The following is a 16,431-nucleotide window of genomic DNA, read 5'->3' as shown; positions in this document are numbered from 1 at the left end:
GATCACACTCTTCTCTGGGCCAGACTGTGCTCTAAATTGTGATGCTGCAAAGATTCATGCCCGTGCTTAACTTTAAGTATCTGAGTAGTCCCACTGAGTTCAGCAGGAGACTCATAGGCTTAAAGTTAAGCACAAGTGTGAGTCTGCTCAGATCTTGATGAACTCTAGAGCTAGATCAATAAAGAACACTCAGGAGTGGCTATTTGGCATATATTTTTGTATTTAAATCAGATTATTGATATTATGTTAACACTATTCTATTCTATACTAAATTATTATAAGCAGCAATGTCCTTTTTGGCGTTCAGTTTTACTGGCAAATCTTTAACCTGTTGATGATGGGATTGATTTACATATCATTTGGTTTTAAAACAACCATAGTTTTTACAGCATGCTGCACATGAATTTAGGAAAGCTTTTTTCCCCACCCTTTGGCATGAACTACTATTAAACAAATTGTATGTTTACTTTCTAACATTAATAACTCATGCACATTGTATCAAGTTATAGCAAGTTTTGGTTCTGTAGTGTCCAGTCAGCATCAACCATATCTTCAGGAGCAGGATGAAATCAATATGAAGTCACAAAAATAAGAACCATTGCTTTGCTTTACTTTAGACTAGATTCAACTAACTAGGTTTTGAAAGACTATATGGTTTGAAATTTAAAACAAGTCTAGAAAAAACATTAATTTTTAATCCTCTATTTTAGGAACTGTTCCCCGCCCTCCAGGCTTCCACTCACTGTTACCAAAAAATATATATCCTTACCTCCATCCCTTGATTGATGGCCAATTTTGCAACTCTTATTGCTAGAGGTCCCTAAAATTAAAAAATAAATCAGATAGATCTACATGTCAGCAGATACAGCAAAACTGCGGTTCAAAGTGTCTACATATGAATGCTATCATATTAGCACTCTGTAGGCTTTGTCTGTTCTTTTTAATAAGTAATATGACCATGATACACATTTTCTTCCAAATATATGTTTCTAGAACTAAAAAAACTAAAAGCAGCATATAATTTTCAAAAACGACATGGTACCAAAACAACATAAAAAGCCTAAATTGTAGAGGTGCTGAACGCCAGCAGCTCCAATGGACTTCAACTTGAGTTGTGGGTGCTCAACACCTTTGGAAATTAGGTTCAAAGTAACCAAATAATGATGGTACTATAGGACTCTATGTGATCTACTATATTATGTTCTAATGAGCGTATAATAAAAAGACATGGAAGCACCTAAACAAAAAGAGAATAAATCAATGCTAGCCTCAAAACTAATAAGCATGAGCTGCAAAACCAAGCCAGCAGTCAGATGGTTGACCTTTGTCAAACCGTGCAAGAGAGGGAGGGGGGGAGGGAGGGAGACAATGCAAGAAGCTCAGTCTCCCACAGAAGGGCCAGGAATGATAGGAATCCTTGCATCAGGGGGTGCAAGCACTTTGCATAGCTAGAGCCACCACAGGCACTAGCTTCTACAAACAACATGTATTGGCCAAAAGAGCTGGTAGGATGCAGAGGGGAAAGGCTAATGCATCCTCTTTAATGGTTATATAGAATTGTACCTGAATGAGGCACAATGCCGTCAGAGCTCCTATTAGAGCAGTTAACCTCTGCACTGTCTCCAGTGTGAATCTGTGGCTACAAATCATAATCCAGGCCCTCTTTCCTTTAAAATGTAAGTTTTTTTTCATATGTTTGATAATAGGGTTTTAAAAACAAAAATCAATAGTTCTTTTCAACTTTTGAATGAATTTTACTGTGTAATTTGCAGTATTTTCCACCCTAAGAGAGGGATTTCTGAAGTTACTGTGGAAAGCCAAATAAAGTGGTGAAGTAAATGAGGATTTTATTTTAAATGACACTCAATATAGACCAGGATCTGGATGGGATTAATCTTCCTGCAGAGCCTTAAACAGGGAAGAGGATTTATCAACAGCTCCCCCAAAACTCAATCATATTCTGGACACAGTGATGATTCTCCCAAAAATCTTCTCTAGTGCCAGTGTGCAAAGTCTCCTGAAATGTTCCCCTGAAGATATTCCATTTCTGTTGTGAGCTCAGTATCAACCTACAGTGCTCAAGGACTGATCATTTCTCAAGGGCCATGAAACACATCAAAAGATTATTAAATTTGTTAAGTGCTGACAATGAGGTATCAAATAAATATCAAAACAGTTCCTAACACAAAGAAGTTATGGTCTGCAAGATAGATATAGAAAAACAAGATACACTTGGGAGATCCAGTGGAGTCATTGTTGTTCACTTAAAATACATATGTTTATGATTATATATATTTTCATTTAAAAAAATTAAACATCTAGAATCTCAGACAACTGAGCTCAAGGGAGAGAAGTGGCATCTTTTGTGGATTGGTGGGAGGAAGAAGAAAGATACAGATTAGGCCATGATCAGTTTTCTCATGGATACTGGGGTGGGGAGGAGGGAAGGGACTTTGTTGAAGACTCATGTCTATGACAGAAAGGGGGCATGTCACAATCAATCACCACCAAGGCTCTTGCAGCTTTTTCCCTAGAGTTCTGGTGTTTTGGGGATGGAAACTGGTCTAGCTTCCTCATGTTTGCATGCTACAATGAGGGAGGATGACAAATTGGTGTTTTGGTTGATGGTACAGAAGAAAACAACTATTGGATGAGCTGCAAGCAGAAACACTGATATGTGTGCACTTTCTTGTGAGAGAGACAGAATGGTCAGCTACATAAACAGAGATGGATTAAGAGTTATTGAGGCCCTGGGCACAAAGAACATTTGGGCCCCCCACACCTCCGAGGCCCAGGGGCGCCGAAAGCGGAGGGATCCAGGAAGGCCATGCCCACTCATTTTTTAACATGGGCATAGTAGCCTCGGGCAGGTGCTGAGTGGTGGTGGCAGGGGTTTCACTTTGTGGTGGGGGAGCTGATAAGACTCGCCTAGGGCAGGTGGAGGGTCTGGGGCTCCCCTCAGTGTCCTTGGCTCCTTGGGCAGCTCTTACCATGGCCCAGCTCCAGCTTCTGGCTTGGCAGGGTTTGGGCCTTGGGGGAAGAGGTGGAGCAGGGGGTGGATCCCCAGGGGGAAGAACAGGAGCAGGGGGTGGGGCTACAGTTCCAGTGCCAATGGCCCCCCAGTTCTACACTGGTTCCGGTGCTCCTGTGGGGGCCCCCAAATTGGCCAGGGCCCCTGGGCACAGGCCCTGTGGATTAATTCTCCACTGTACAGAAAAGTTCCCCCACCATGCTCCCTGACTGATTGCCATGAAAATGTTGAGAATGTTGCAGTTCTCTAATGCTGAATATTTGGAGTATGGCTGTCTGAAAGTAGTCATACTTCAGGTCTCTCTGCCACGGTTACATCAAGTGAAAGGAAAATAGGGCACGTAACCTAAAGCAGTGCATGAGAATGACGACATCACTGTGCTGGTGTATGTAGTCCAGAAAGCAAACAAATGAACCTTCCAGTAAAAACAATATGTTGCATAAATGGAAAAAGACATTAATTTTGGAAATAAATTTCACTGTTAAGTTTCCAAGGGGATGTTAGTAACAAATGTAATTATGAAAAAGAATGAGGATTTAAACAGTCATAGTGTTCGCTTAATGGATTTTGTACATGCAGAGAATCTGTACATTTTACTATGGCAAATCATACTGAGAAATCCATGCTCCCTGAACCAAAGGATTAAGAGAAAACTTTATATGTCTAGAATAATAAGGAAGAGGATAGGTCTCTATTTTCACTTGACCTTTTTGTCTTTCTCCTATCCTTAACTGTTTCCCAAAGTGCTCAGTGTTATTTCAATAGTAATATTGTAGTCTCTAGAATTTTTTACTTTGGTAAAAAAATAATCTACAATGTTAATTAGAAAGTAAATAGGAACACAAACCTTAACAGTGCAGACAATAAATCAAGATAATGGTAATTTTCTTCTTGGTTTACCTGGTTCCTTTGAATATTTACTATTTAACCATTATACTATACTACAGTGAACTAACCCACTCCAAAACAAAATCTAAATATGACTCCATTATGTTGTACCTGAGGTAAAAATTCTTGTGCTAGGGCTAAAGCTCTTCTGTAGGCAGCATCCCCTGATTCATTCTGTTCCACTACATGACTGATCAATCCTATTGATTTTGCTTCTTCACCATCTACAATACGTGCAGAGAAGATGAGTTCTTTTGCTAGAGATACACCAATCGTACGAGGTAACCTCTGTGTCCCACCTGTAATTTGTAGAAAACAGAAAATGCAAGCATAAGTTTTATGGCAGTTTAGTCTAAACACTAGATGCTCTGCTTTAAATTGCCTGATTTAAATATTGCCATGTTTAAATACATAACAGTTTCTTTTGTGTTTACACACACAATTTTACTATACTATGATATATATGAATATAGTAAGATTTTGCTAAGTGCCTGAATCACTTTTGAAAATGGGGCTTAGGCTCCTAAGTCGCTTAGGCACTTTTGAAACTTTAACCATATAAAATCAACTTTTTAGCTTCTTAGAAAGAAGTTTCCTATTTACTGATAACAGTTAATATAAATACAGTTTCCATTAATCAGAAGCCCATTTATTCATAATAAACCATAACCTAAAAGGACAGCTACTTACTAGTAACTGGTTTTCTCCAAGCATTTTTCCTATTTAATCTGTGTATTTAATGGCATCCATAACCACAATATGACCACTTCTGCAGATCTATACTCTAGGTAACATGCCACAAGACTCCATACTGCATCCACTGTGGCCAAACATTGATTCTACCCACAGACTCAAGCACAGTAGGCAACATCTATAAAAAGACTACATCTAGTGTTGCCACCTGGTTGGGTTTTGTACTGCCTTGCTGGTGAAAAGATTAATAAACCTTTTTTAATGTTTCTCACTTGGCACACATTAGCGTGCTCTACAATTGACAACCCTGGTAGCCTGGACTGCAGTACCATGTTAGGATAAGGTAAGAAAAGTGATAAAATAACATAATATATTGTGTTACTGGTTTGGTTTGGTTTTTAAATGAGTCTCTAAAACATTTTATTAATAATTAGCTATAGTCAGCACTGGGACCCTTTTTGTTGGTGGTGATGGAGTGGCCATTGGTAGGGCTGTAGCCAGTGGCCGTTTTGTCTGTGTCTTGGAGGTGGCAACCGTATCGATGGCCCACACTTTTCCACTTCCATCCTGCTGTTTGAAATCTAGCACGGGACTACAAAGAAACAAGGACATAGTGTGACAAGCACGGATCTGTAGAAATAATATTCTCAGAGAGCTTTAGTTAGTGGTAGTTAGCTTTCCTTTCTACTTCAAGAATTACTTCTGCGAATTCCCGCTTTGGCGTGATTAACAAGCAGAAACAATTTCCAGAGGGTGGATGAAGAGTGCTTAATTGTTCAGAGAATAACAAATTTCCCCAAACAAGCGTGCAATATGAATGAGAGTGCAACACTGAGTAAGGCTCTGAACAGAACTCCACATGGAAGCCTTACAACATCTTAGAAATAGATATGTCCTTTAACGTTGTAGAAGTTACCTTTGTTCTAGTACAATGGGCTCTAAAACTATCTGGGATTGGGACTCCTGCTTTGACATGGCAGGTCTGAATCAAGTATCTGAGCCATTTAGGCAAATTTTAAATAGAGATTTCTTCCCATCCAGGATTATTTCCACAAACACATGAGAGCACAGGGCAAGAGAGAAAATGTATGAGTGATGGGGTACTTATGGGGGAAATCCAGGGAGGCAAGTCTGCACTAACTGAATTAACAGGTGTTCAACCAATATAAAATGGATGTCATTTCAATTTTTAAAATGGCAGACTAAATCAGTATTTAATTAAAGCCAATCTGTTTCCTTTACTGCTGTTTTCGAAAGTATTTAAATATGTCTCTGGGACAAAATAAGCTAATTGGAAATAAATCAAAAGCTTTTATGAATCAGCTTTCATTTATTTTTATTAAGTGCAACCAGCTTTAGCACGACTGTGTTCATTTTCATAAAAACATACCTTGTTTTCAGCGTATTACCCAATACAAAGATGTGGTCGGCAGATTAAAAAATAATGGCTTGTTTGTTACAAAAATTGAGATATGGGGTTTAGCAAAGGGTGGCTATAGCTGCAATAAACATCATTTTAAAAATGTCTACAATAGCAGCGAAAGTGGTTGACATCCCCTTTTCAAAAAAAATTGACTTGCTAACAGGAGAATTTCAATCAAATGATCCCAGTGGTAACCCTAGTTTAGATAAAGCTCCAGCAGCTTTCTGAGCCTTTACCATCACGTCAGTTAACATGTGTAATGTGTAATTACATTACAATTTGTGTAATGATCCAGCCACTCCCACTCCCAAGCCTGAATAGAGACTGGCAGTGGCTGGGTTATTACACAAATTGAATCTATTTCCCCATGTTAAGTATCTTCACACCTTCTTGTCAACTGTCTGGAATGGGCCATCTTGATTATCACTACAATTTTTTTTTCTCCTGCTGATAATAGCTCATCTTAATTAATTAGCCTCTTAGAGTTGGTATGGCAACTTCCACCTTTTCATGTTCTCTGTATGTATACATGTCTTCTTACTATATGTTCCATTCTATGCATCTGATGAAGTGGGCGGTAGCCCACGAAAGCTTACGCTCAAATAAATGTGTTAGTCTCTAAGGTACCACACGTACTCCTGTTCTTTTTGCAGATAATACAACACTACTCAAGATAGTTAAGTCCAAAGCAGACCCCGAAGAGTTACAAAGGGATCTCACAAAACTGGGTGACCGGGCAACAAAATGGCAGATGAAATTCAACATTGATAAATTGAAAGTAATGCACATTGGAAAACATAATCTCTTCTATACATATAAAATGATGGGGTCTAAATTAGCTGTTGCCACTCAAGAAATAGATCTTGGAGTCATTGTGGATAGTTCTCTGAATACATCCACTCAATGTGCAGCGTCAGTTAAAAAAGCTAACAGAATGTTGGGAATCATTAGGAAAGGGATAGATCATAAAACAGAAAATATCATATTGCCTCTATATAAATCCATGGTATGCCCACATCTTGATATTGCATGCTGATGTGGTTGCCTCATCTCAAACAAGATATATTGGAATTGGAAAAGGTGCAGAAAAGGGCAACAACAATGATTAGGGTTATGGAACAGTTTCCATATGAGGAGAGATTAATAAGACTGGGAGTTTTCAGCTTGGAAAAGAGATGACTGAGGGACGATATGATAAAAGTCTATACAATTATAACTGGTGTGGAGAAAGTAAATAAGGAAGTGTTATTCACTCCTTCAGATTACACAAGAATCATGGGTCACGCAACGAAATAAATAAGGAGGTTTAAAACAAACATAAGGAAGTACACCTGCACCCAATGCACAGTCAATCTGTGGAACTCTTTGCCAGAGCATATTGTGAAGGGTAAGACTGTAAGAGGGTTCAAAAAAGACCTACATAAGTTCACGGAGAATAGGTCCAACAATGGGTATTAGCCAGGATGGGCAGGGATGCAAAACCTGGCTCTGAAATGTCTCTAGTCTCTGTTTGCCAGAAGCTGGGAATGGGCAACAGGGGATGGATCACTTGATGATTACCTGTTCTGTTCATTCCCTCTCAAGCACCTGGCATTGGCCACTGTCAGAAGACAGGATACTGGGCTAGACGGACCATTGATCTGTCCCAGTACGGCCATTCTTACTTTCTTATGTATGTATGTTCCAAAATAATACAACCCACACAGAGTAAGTCATCTCATCAGACTTGGCTACCTCTTCAGTGGGAGTTACAGACATTGAATACACGCAGGATCAGGCTCAAGATGAGTTAGCATGTCTCTCCAAACCTCATCTCTGTGCCAAAAAATGGGAAGATGCTCTTTCAAAAGGTAATACACTGCTGTTCTACCACCATCTTGTAAGTTAACTAACATTTTTGCATTCCAGCTGTATATGTCTTTTCATTTTTCACCCAAAGAAACTGTCACACTTTAATTGATGTCTATCCTTGTGCACAATCTAAGTGTGCATCAGTACAGAGCTGATGTCTGTTAGAGAAGAATAGGTTCCTCAGAAGTCAACCTTTTTACCACAGCCTGTACCAGAAATACAATCTTGAAATACATCAGATCCAGCTTTTGATAAAAGACAAACTCTTTGTCCAAATCTGAAGGTCAGGATTCTTATATCTATTGACTGCACCTCTTCTGTTCCTTCCTTGTTCACTTGTGCTTAATATATTTTCCTACTTATCTATCTTTTCTTCCTTTAGAGTTTTATCTTCTCTGTTACTGCCTCTACCAGGAAATGTTGAAAACAAAATTTAATTGAGCAACAATATTTCATAACTTTGACCAAACAATGGATATGTTTAAGCATGAAACAATGCTTATGGATGAAAAATGTTCTCTTGCCAGTATCTTGCACAATAAGGATTAAAGAGCAATAAAACAGTCCACACTGCAAGGCCGTTAAGCAAACGAGCATGTTCTCTGGTTAACATTCACAGAACATTAGCCAACAGTTCAGTGTATCATTCACATATTCAGCAGTAAGCACGGCATATATTCAAAAAAGTGTCAAATTCGATCAAAGATGTACATAAGTTACATAAATCTGCAGGGGAAACAGCAAGAGTATACTGTAGAAAGATGTTCTTTTTTGATAATACATATAAAACATATAGTTCCTGCCAACTGCAATCAGAACTAAAGGAAGTAACACCCAATTTTCAAAGGCACTACTTAAACTAGTCATTTCATCTAAAAGTAGAACACTACTTGATGGAAGAGGTATTGTTGCATTTTTTCAAATTTAGTGTCACATTATTTCATGGACTAGTATTCTGGTATTTACTGACTGTGCTGATAGAAAATAACTGATCTGTAGCTGCACTATAAATGCATTCTTACTAGAGGTAATGCCATTTAATGCAATTGTAAACATCAGGTTCGAATGACACTCCATTTGATGTGAAAACCAACACCGGAAAAGACATCTAACTACTGGTAGGAAAATGATTAAACAATGTCCTTATTCAACGAAATCTTGATTTTCTAGAGATATATATTTAGTGTCAGTAATTTATCAATTAAAAAATATAAAAATATAGTACACAACTGGTTTGGATTAAGGGAATTACATGAACAGTTCCCAAAAGCATATCCATAATGATGAAGTAACTAGCTTACTGAAATAGATTAATCATTCTGGCAAAAGATATCTAAAACCAGTAGTTTCTCAAAGTTCAAAGCTCCATCACAACATATTGAGAAAAATCCTGTGGTGACAAAAAATCCAATATTTAATTCAATCATACTGTCATTCATTAAGCCACATAAAAATAATGTTATCTTATTTACACCAACTTTTTTTACTTACATTAGGTTGGCTTAATTGTGATGCATTTAAATTTTTCTTGTAAAAAGCCCCCTACATATTTATAATATTTTATTAATAACTAATGGTGAGCCAAAGTTCATCAGCCACAGATTTCCCAGTTATCTGAGTCAGCCAAGAAATGTCTGGAATCTCTACTTCATGGTTCCCATACAAAAGGAAAGGGGAGTAACAGACTTTCTCCTACTCATTAAGACTGTTAGTGTGAAATACATACATCTACTGTAAATTATTTTCCATCTTCCCTCAACACACAAATATTTGAACTCATAAATAAGCTACATAGATAAAAGTAATGATAGATAAGATAGAAATATAATACCATTTTAACCATGTTGCTTGTTTTGTTATATATACAAACACATAAATTTAAATAAAAAATCTGCCATCTATTCACAATCAAGATAGCTCTCCAAATTTAAATATTAAAAATCTAAAATGTATCAATAGAATATTTAGGTTCAAATTTCCAATTACACAACTACCAGTTTACGCCTTGATCCTGCAAAGATTTATGCACATTACTTAAGCTTCTGTTTAAGTCTTTACAGGATCAGAGCTCTCCCACAAAAGAAAAACTAAAGACCCAACTCAAGTTATATAGCCTGGATCCCAGAAACAGGCCCCACTGGGATTCAAAACTCCTCCTGCTCAAAGGTCACTGAAACCTGTAGGCCAGAGGTGGGCAAACTATGGCCCATGGGCCACATCCGGCCGACAGAACCGTTCTCCCCAGCCCCTGAGCTCCTGGCCCGGCAGGCTAGCCCCCAGCCTCTCCCCTGCAGCCTCAGCTCACTGTGCCACTGGTGCAATGCTCTGGGTAGTGGGGCTGCGAGCTCCTGGGGCAGCGCAGCTGCAGAGCCCGGCCTGACCCGGTGCTCTGTGCTGCACGGGGCGTGGCTGGCTCTAGCCGGGCAGCGCAGCTGCCTGTCCCGGTGCAGCCGTGCCACCAGCCACTAGTGCTCCAGACAGCATGGTAAAGGGGCAGGGAGCGAGGCAGCGGGGTTGGATGGGGGCAGGGAAGTTCGGGGGGTGGTCAGGGGCCAGGGGTGTGGATAGGGGTTGGGGAGGTCAGAGGGAGAGGAACAGGGGGGTTGAATGGGGGCGGGGGTTCCAGGGGCGGTCATGGAGAAGGGGTAGTTGGATAGGGCAGAGGTCCAGGGGGAGCAGTCAGGAAGGAGAGGAGGGGTTGGATGAGGTGGTGGGAGGCAGTCAGGGGCAGGGGTTCCAGGGGTGGTTGGGGGACAGGGAGAAGGGATGGTTGGATGGGGCAGAGGTCCGAGGGGGTAGTCAGGAAGGGGAAGAGGGTTGGATGAGGCGGCGAGGGGCAGTTATGGGCAGAGATTCCAGGAGTGGTCAGGGGACAGAGAGCATGGGGTGGGGGTGGGAGGGGCGGAATGGGGCAGGGGTCTGGGTGGGCCGTCAGGGGCGAGAAGCAGGAAGGGTCAGATACGGGGCGGTGGCCGGGCTACACCTGCCTGTTTGGGGAGGCACAGCCTCTCCTAACTGGCCCTCTGTACAATTTCTGAAACCTGATGTGGCCCTCAGTCCAAAAAGTTTGCTGCCCCTGCTGTAGGCACTTAAACTAACTTGGTGCCTAAATTTCTGTTGTAACAGTTTCCTAGGCACCTATGTTTCTCCCTCTGGGCATGTGCACTGCTGTCCCACTGTTGGAATCCGGACACCTAAGCTGCAGTATACTTTTTACAATACTCTTTACAACAGTTCTGGACAGGCAGCCCAATATATATTCCCACAACTCCCATAGGATGGGAACGGCAAACTGCAGCACCTGGGAGCTGCAGGCAGTCGTGCCTGCAGACGGTCAATGTAAACATTATCTTGTGGCCCGCCAGCAGATTACCCTGACGGGCCACATGTGGCCTGCGGGCCGCAAGTTGCCCACCACTGCTCTATGGGTATGTCTACACTGCAATTAAACACCTGTGGTTGGCATGTGCCAGCTGACTCGGGCTCGTGGGGCTGTTTAATTGCAGCATATACATTTGGGCTTGGGCTAGAACCCAAGCTCTGAGACCCTTTGCCCTCTCCCCACAGGGTCCCAAAGACTGGGCTCCAGCCTGAGTCCGAATGCCTACACTGCGATAAAAAAGGCCCTCAGCCTGAGCCTCATGAGAACGAATCAGCTGGCACAGGCCAGCCACAAGTTTTTAATTGCTGTGTAGACATATCCTGTAAAATTTTCTAGCAGTCTTTCATTGCAAACTCTACTCTTGCTAAAAGACCAGGCAGTTTAATTTACAAATCAGACCTTGACTTTCACATACAGTTTTAATCACATATATGTAACAACTACATAGAGTTGATTTAAACATCATAGAACACTTCAAATCTTCCCCCTCGTGTGTGTATTTGTGTTTTTAAAAAGTTAGCAGATTGAATCAGTAGAGAGTAATATCTGGCCTAAGAATATGAGAAAGCTTACAAAATGACACAAAAGCTTATATGACTTATTAACATGAGAAACTCAGATGTAAAGATGTAAATACACTTTTTAGAATTCACTGGAAGTTAAATATTCATAGGCTTCATATCAGACAGATTAAATGTTTTGAGTAATTTGTAAAAAAAAAGATGAGACGTTTCTGATAAAAGCAATCAATTTTTAAGGGGGTGTAAGACTAAGAATGGATTCCCTATATGCAGACATCTGCCCACGTGAAATGCATGAAAACAGAAAATGAATCTGAAAGCTTGTACTTAGAGATAGCAGATTTGAAGGGGTAAACATTTCTTTGGGGTAAATGAGTCTTCAAAGTTATAGCTGGGAAACAATCACATCTGTTTGCCTGACATTATTAAACATTTGATTCATCAGCTACAGCAGTCACCATTCATATAGTTTTAAATACTTTTGACTCCAGGTAGTGACCTAGTGATACAATAATAATTAGCTCATCATGACAATGTAGAAATTGACAATGCAAGACCACTTTACAAAGAAATTGAGTGAGGAGAAAAAATGTACTTAAACATATTTAAATACAATAAATGAGAGTGCCCATGCATATTTCACAAGCTACCTGCCTTACAATACATATAGCTCTTGGTGGAAATATTGTTTATATTGTTCTGAAGTACTGTAATGATATAAAGTGAACTTAAAAGAAGCCCCCCTTCCCCACCCCCCACCATCACACACACACACACACACTAAAGCACAATCCCCAACTGGGTGCAGATATAAGTGAAAGTGCTTTCTAGCCTTATTAGGGATATGCCCACATATTTGTGAACAGAATCAGCTCTTGGCAGCAACAGTAAGCAGGCCTAATGGAGGACCAGTCTACTGTTATTTTGTATAATCATATCTAGATTTCCAATCACAGTGACTTTAGTCCTAATATTATTTAAGTATTAGAATTTTGACCTGAATTTTAAATAACTGATTTCATACCTTCTATTATCTCCGTCTCAGACTGGTGACTGACAGTGACAAAACCAAGAGAGAATAGAAATGCGAAAGTCTTGCATAATAATTTAAAATAGAACAAGCAAAATGCAGAAAAATGCAGTTAGATTATCACAGATGGAAAGGTATTTCATTTTGATTTACCTGAGAGGATGAACCCACAACCCAAAACTGGGGCATTGTTTTAAAATCAGGTAATCTAAAGTCTTAGCTATCTGTGAACTAGTCAGAAAATTTTCCCTTCCTCAGCCTGACCTTCTCCTCACAGAAATCTATCACTTTCCCTCACACTCGCCATACAAATAAATTTATCATTTTGCTGAACCCCACAAAAATACAGAAAAGATAATGATTTTCTTCCACCCCAAGTTTCATCAAATCCATCTGTTCTCAACCCTCCCCACCAAGAAGTCCATCTGCTCCCAATCCTCCAAAATTAATCTGTAAACTCCCACCCCTGAAATTCTCTGACTCATGTGAGGCTACAGAAGGAGGATTTGCTGACCTTTGTGACTATTGATAGCAGAAGTCCTGGGAAACAGTAAAACAGTAGGCTGTAGCTAGGACTAAAGCTGTGTGCTTCAGCAGCCAAGCACCTTGAGCAGTAGCAAATCTGTGGAGAAGTTCTGTAGCTAAGACAATCAGCACAAATGAATGAGGAGGGAACAGACCAGACCAGTATCCCAAAGAAGGGACCATCAGGGCCAGTCAAAGGCCATGTTCAACTATAGAGTAACTCTACTCATGCTGCTAAAGACCAATAATTATTATGGAGAGACTAGCTGCATCACTCACAATAGTTCAGGCTGAAACAAGACTTGTATTAGAAGGACATTTCTGACCACCATCACTCCTCCAGTCTCTCTAACTTAATCAAAAATTAGCTGAATACCTTCAAAATTGGTATGTTGTATTCTACAAACTTTGTGGTAAATCAGAAAACTGGATTTTGAGAAACCACATCTGATATTTTGAACTAATCTATTGTTTTGAAATCCTAACTTTATTTTGTTTGCTCTATTTCACTTATTCCTGTATCTAAAAACTCCAGAATGACCTTCTGTTCTTTGTTTCCATGAAGAGAGCTCTTTGTTATTTTGCAGATGTAGTGGATACCTGATCAGAGATTCACAGCTGCAATCAAGTACATACAACCTGTAGGCCACCATGCATACATATTTTATACATTATTTTTGTATGCATATTTTAATTTGTATCCCAAAAGTGGCATTACTTGCCATGTTTGGTAAGCATATCTATATGTAAGAATAATTACAGGACATATTTGAAATTCTTTATCAATTAAACAAGAAGTCAATATAAACACAAAATATACACAGCTACAGCATGTATTTTATATGACATATTTCATATAACAATCAGTGAAGCACACAAAATTGGGTGTGTAACTTAACACAGTTCAGGCCTGAGTTTTCAGAGGTAGCAGGGCTTAAATTCTCATAGATTCCCGGAGCCTCCCTGCCCCTCCCCTCTCAAGAGGCTATAAAAACTCTTGGGCCCAGTGAGGGGGCTCCAGGCTTCAGCTACTGGGCTGGATGGGGGGAGCTTGAGGCTTTGAAAATATTTACTGGAGCACTGCTCCGGACAGCTCCAGAGGAATTTAAGCCCTGAGTGGTACTGAGTATCTATTGACTTTAGCTGTAGTTGTGAATGCTCAACACTTCTGAAAATCAGGCCCTGTCTCAAACTATAAACCAAAGTAACAGAAACTCACAATTCATGGCCACCTTCAAAAAATTTAAATTTTTAAATTAAAAAAGGGACTTGCCAAGCATCACATATGAATTTTATGGCATAGCCAGGGATTGAACCCAGTTTTCCCAAGTCAGACAATTGTCTTAACCACAAACCATCTTAAGAACATAAGAATGGCCATATTGGATCAGACCAAAGGTCCATCCAGCCCAGTATTCTGTCTACTGACAGTGGCCAATGCCAGGTGCCCCAGAGGGAGTGAACCTAACAGGTAATGATCGAGTGATCTCTCTCCTGCCATCCATCTCCACCCTCTGACAAACAGAGGCTAGGGACACTAATTCCTTACCCATCCTGGCTAATAGCCATTAATGGACTTACCCTCCATGAATTTATCTAGTTCTCTTTTAAACCCTGTTATAGTCCTACCCTTCACAACCTCCTCAGGCAAGGAGTTCCAGAGGTTGACTGTGCACTGTGTGAAGAACTTCCTTTTATTTGTTTTAAACCTGCTGCCCACTAATTTCATAATTAACATTAGCAAAACTGCCTATATATTTCACATTTCTCATTCTCAGAAACCACAGCAACAATTCTATGGAATTTTTTTTTATAATATCAACCCAAGACAGACAAGAAGCATGGTAAATTTTAGCACAAATGGTTATAGTCTGGTAAAGTTATAAGAAAATGAAAAGGGGGATGGGGTTGAATGGTAAATGTTCGGCAAACTTAATATAAAGGTGCCACCAACAACATCTACTAAATAAAGCATGAATACTGCCTGTTTTGATTTCTACAAAGGAAGCCACTTCATGGCATTTTTTTAAATTTACTTACATATTCTGTTGAGGTATAATACTATAATAAGGTTTTAGTACATTTGGTGCATTTAAAATGCTCTCCTTTGTCCTGCACTCATTCTGCTGAAATAGTCTGTTATTTTACATTATTCACATTGGTAACACATGTTTTAAGAAATGGATTTCACAGATTTCACTGTTTTCCAATTAAAATATTTAAAAGGTCTCACTTGAAATTATATAAACATTTTTTTAATTGTATCCTCAGCAGGCACAAAGCAGTATAGTTCCATTGATTTCAATGGAGCTAAGCCAATTTACACAAACTGAGACTCTATCCTTACTGTTTATTGCTTCAGAACATTGACATGATTTTCCTCAATAGTACTGCTCTTCCACTGTCTTCCTTAGTCTATGTCACCTTCTATCCAATTTATAACACCTACAAAAAATAAAGTTGTCCACTTACAGGATATCAAAAAGGAAGAGCTGAAACAAGCAATTGTTTCTAGGCAGTTGCTGTCCAGCTGTTGGGGTGCAAAGGGGAAAGTGACCTCTCTTACTCATCCTACCTGCTACTATGACATAATAATGGAGAGTTAAAGTCAGTGACTAGTTCATAAAATAGAATCCAAGAGGTATGTAGATAACTAACATTTCCCTTTCTGAACCCTCTGAAAGGGAGAAGTGTCAGGATCTGCTTGGTGAGACTGGGGGTAGGGTTGCCATGCAGATGCCCTTGTCACTACTTATTCAGAACAGGAGGGTGGGCACCTTAAGACACTTAGAACATTAATGTGCCATTAAAATATATTTTATTTTTTCTTTAAACTCCAGATCCACGATACAAGAGAGGGGTTATTTGGAAGTACACAAGCCAGGCATCAAAAAGTGGTGAATTTATATCAGTTTAGCACAAAAAGCTAGCATGGTAATTGGGGGCAAATTAATATTCAATAAATATTTAAATATTTAAAAAGATCGATTGGAGAGTAGCTGCCGTTGGGGATAGTTTATATAAAACAAATAGGCACCCACAGAGCACATGCCTATCACAACACTGATCAATTTGCTTGTACGTTAT

At 39.7% G+C, this 16,431-nt stretch overlaps 1 protein-coding gene across 2 annotated transcripts in view; it reads right to left on the bottom strand.

Moving 5' to 3' along the window:
- AUH (AU RNA binding methylglutaconyl-CoA hydratase) overlaps window positions 1-16,431 on the bottom strand; it is a 193,065-nt gene that overhangs the window by 9,172 nt on the left and 167,462 nt on the right. The window contains exons 7-8 of one of the 2 annotated variants that reach the window (XM_045020788.1): window positions 4,031-4,218; window positions 770-820 (exon numbers count right to left, since the gene is read on the bottom strand). In XM_045020788.1, coding sequence (XP_044876723.1) covers window positions 770-820; window positions 4,031-4,218 — 239 coding nt within the window. Of the gene's footprint in view, window positions 1-769; window positions 821-4,030; window positions 4,219-16,431 lie in introns of those variants that run through there. The other variant, XM_045020787.1, reaches the window with a different exon arrangement.

Source organism: Mauremys mutica, chromosome 6 (assembly GCF_020497125.1).
Source record: "Mauremys mutica isolate MM-2020 ecotype Southern chromosome 6, ASM2049712v1, whole genome shotgun sequence".
NCBI lineage: Eukaryota > Metazoa > Chordata > Testudines > Geoemydidae > Mauremys > Mauremys mutica.
Note: the sequence above shows the minus strand (reverse complement) of the source record. Positions and strands in the feature narration are given on the sequence as shown.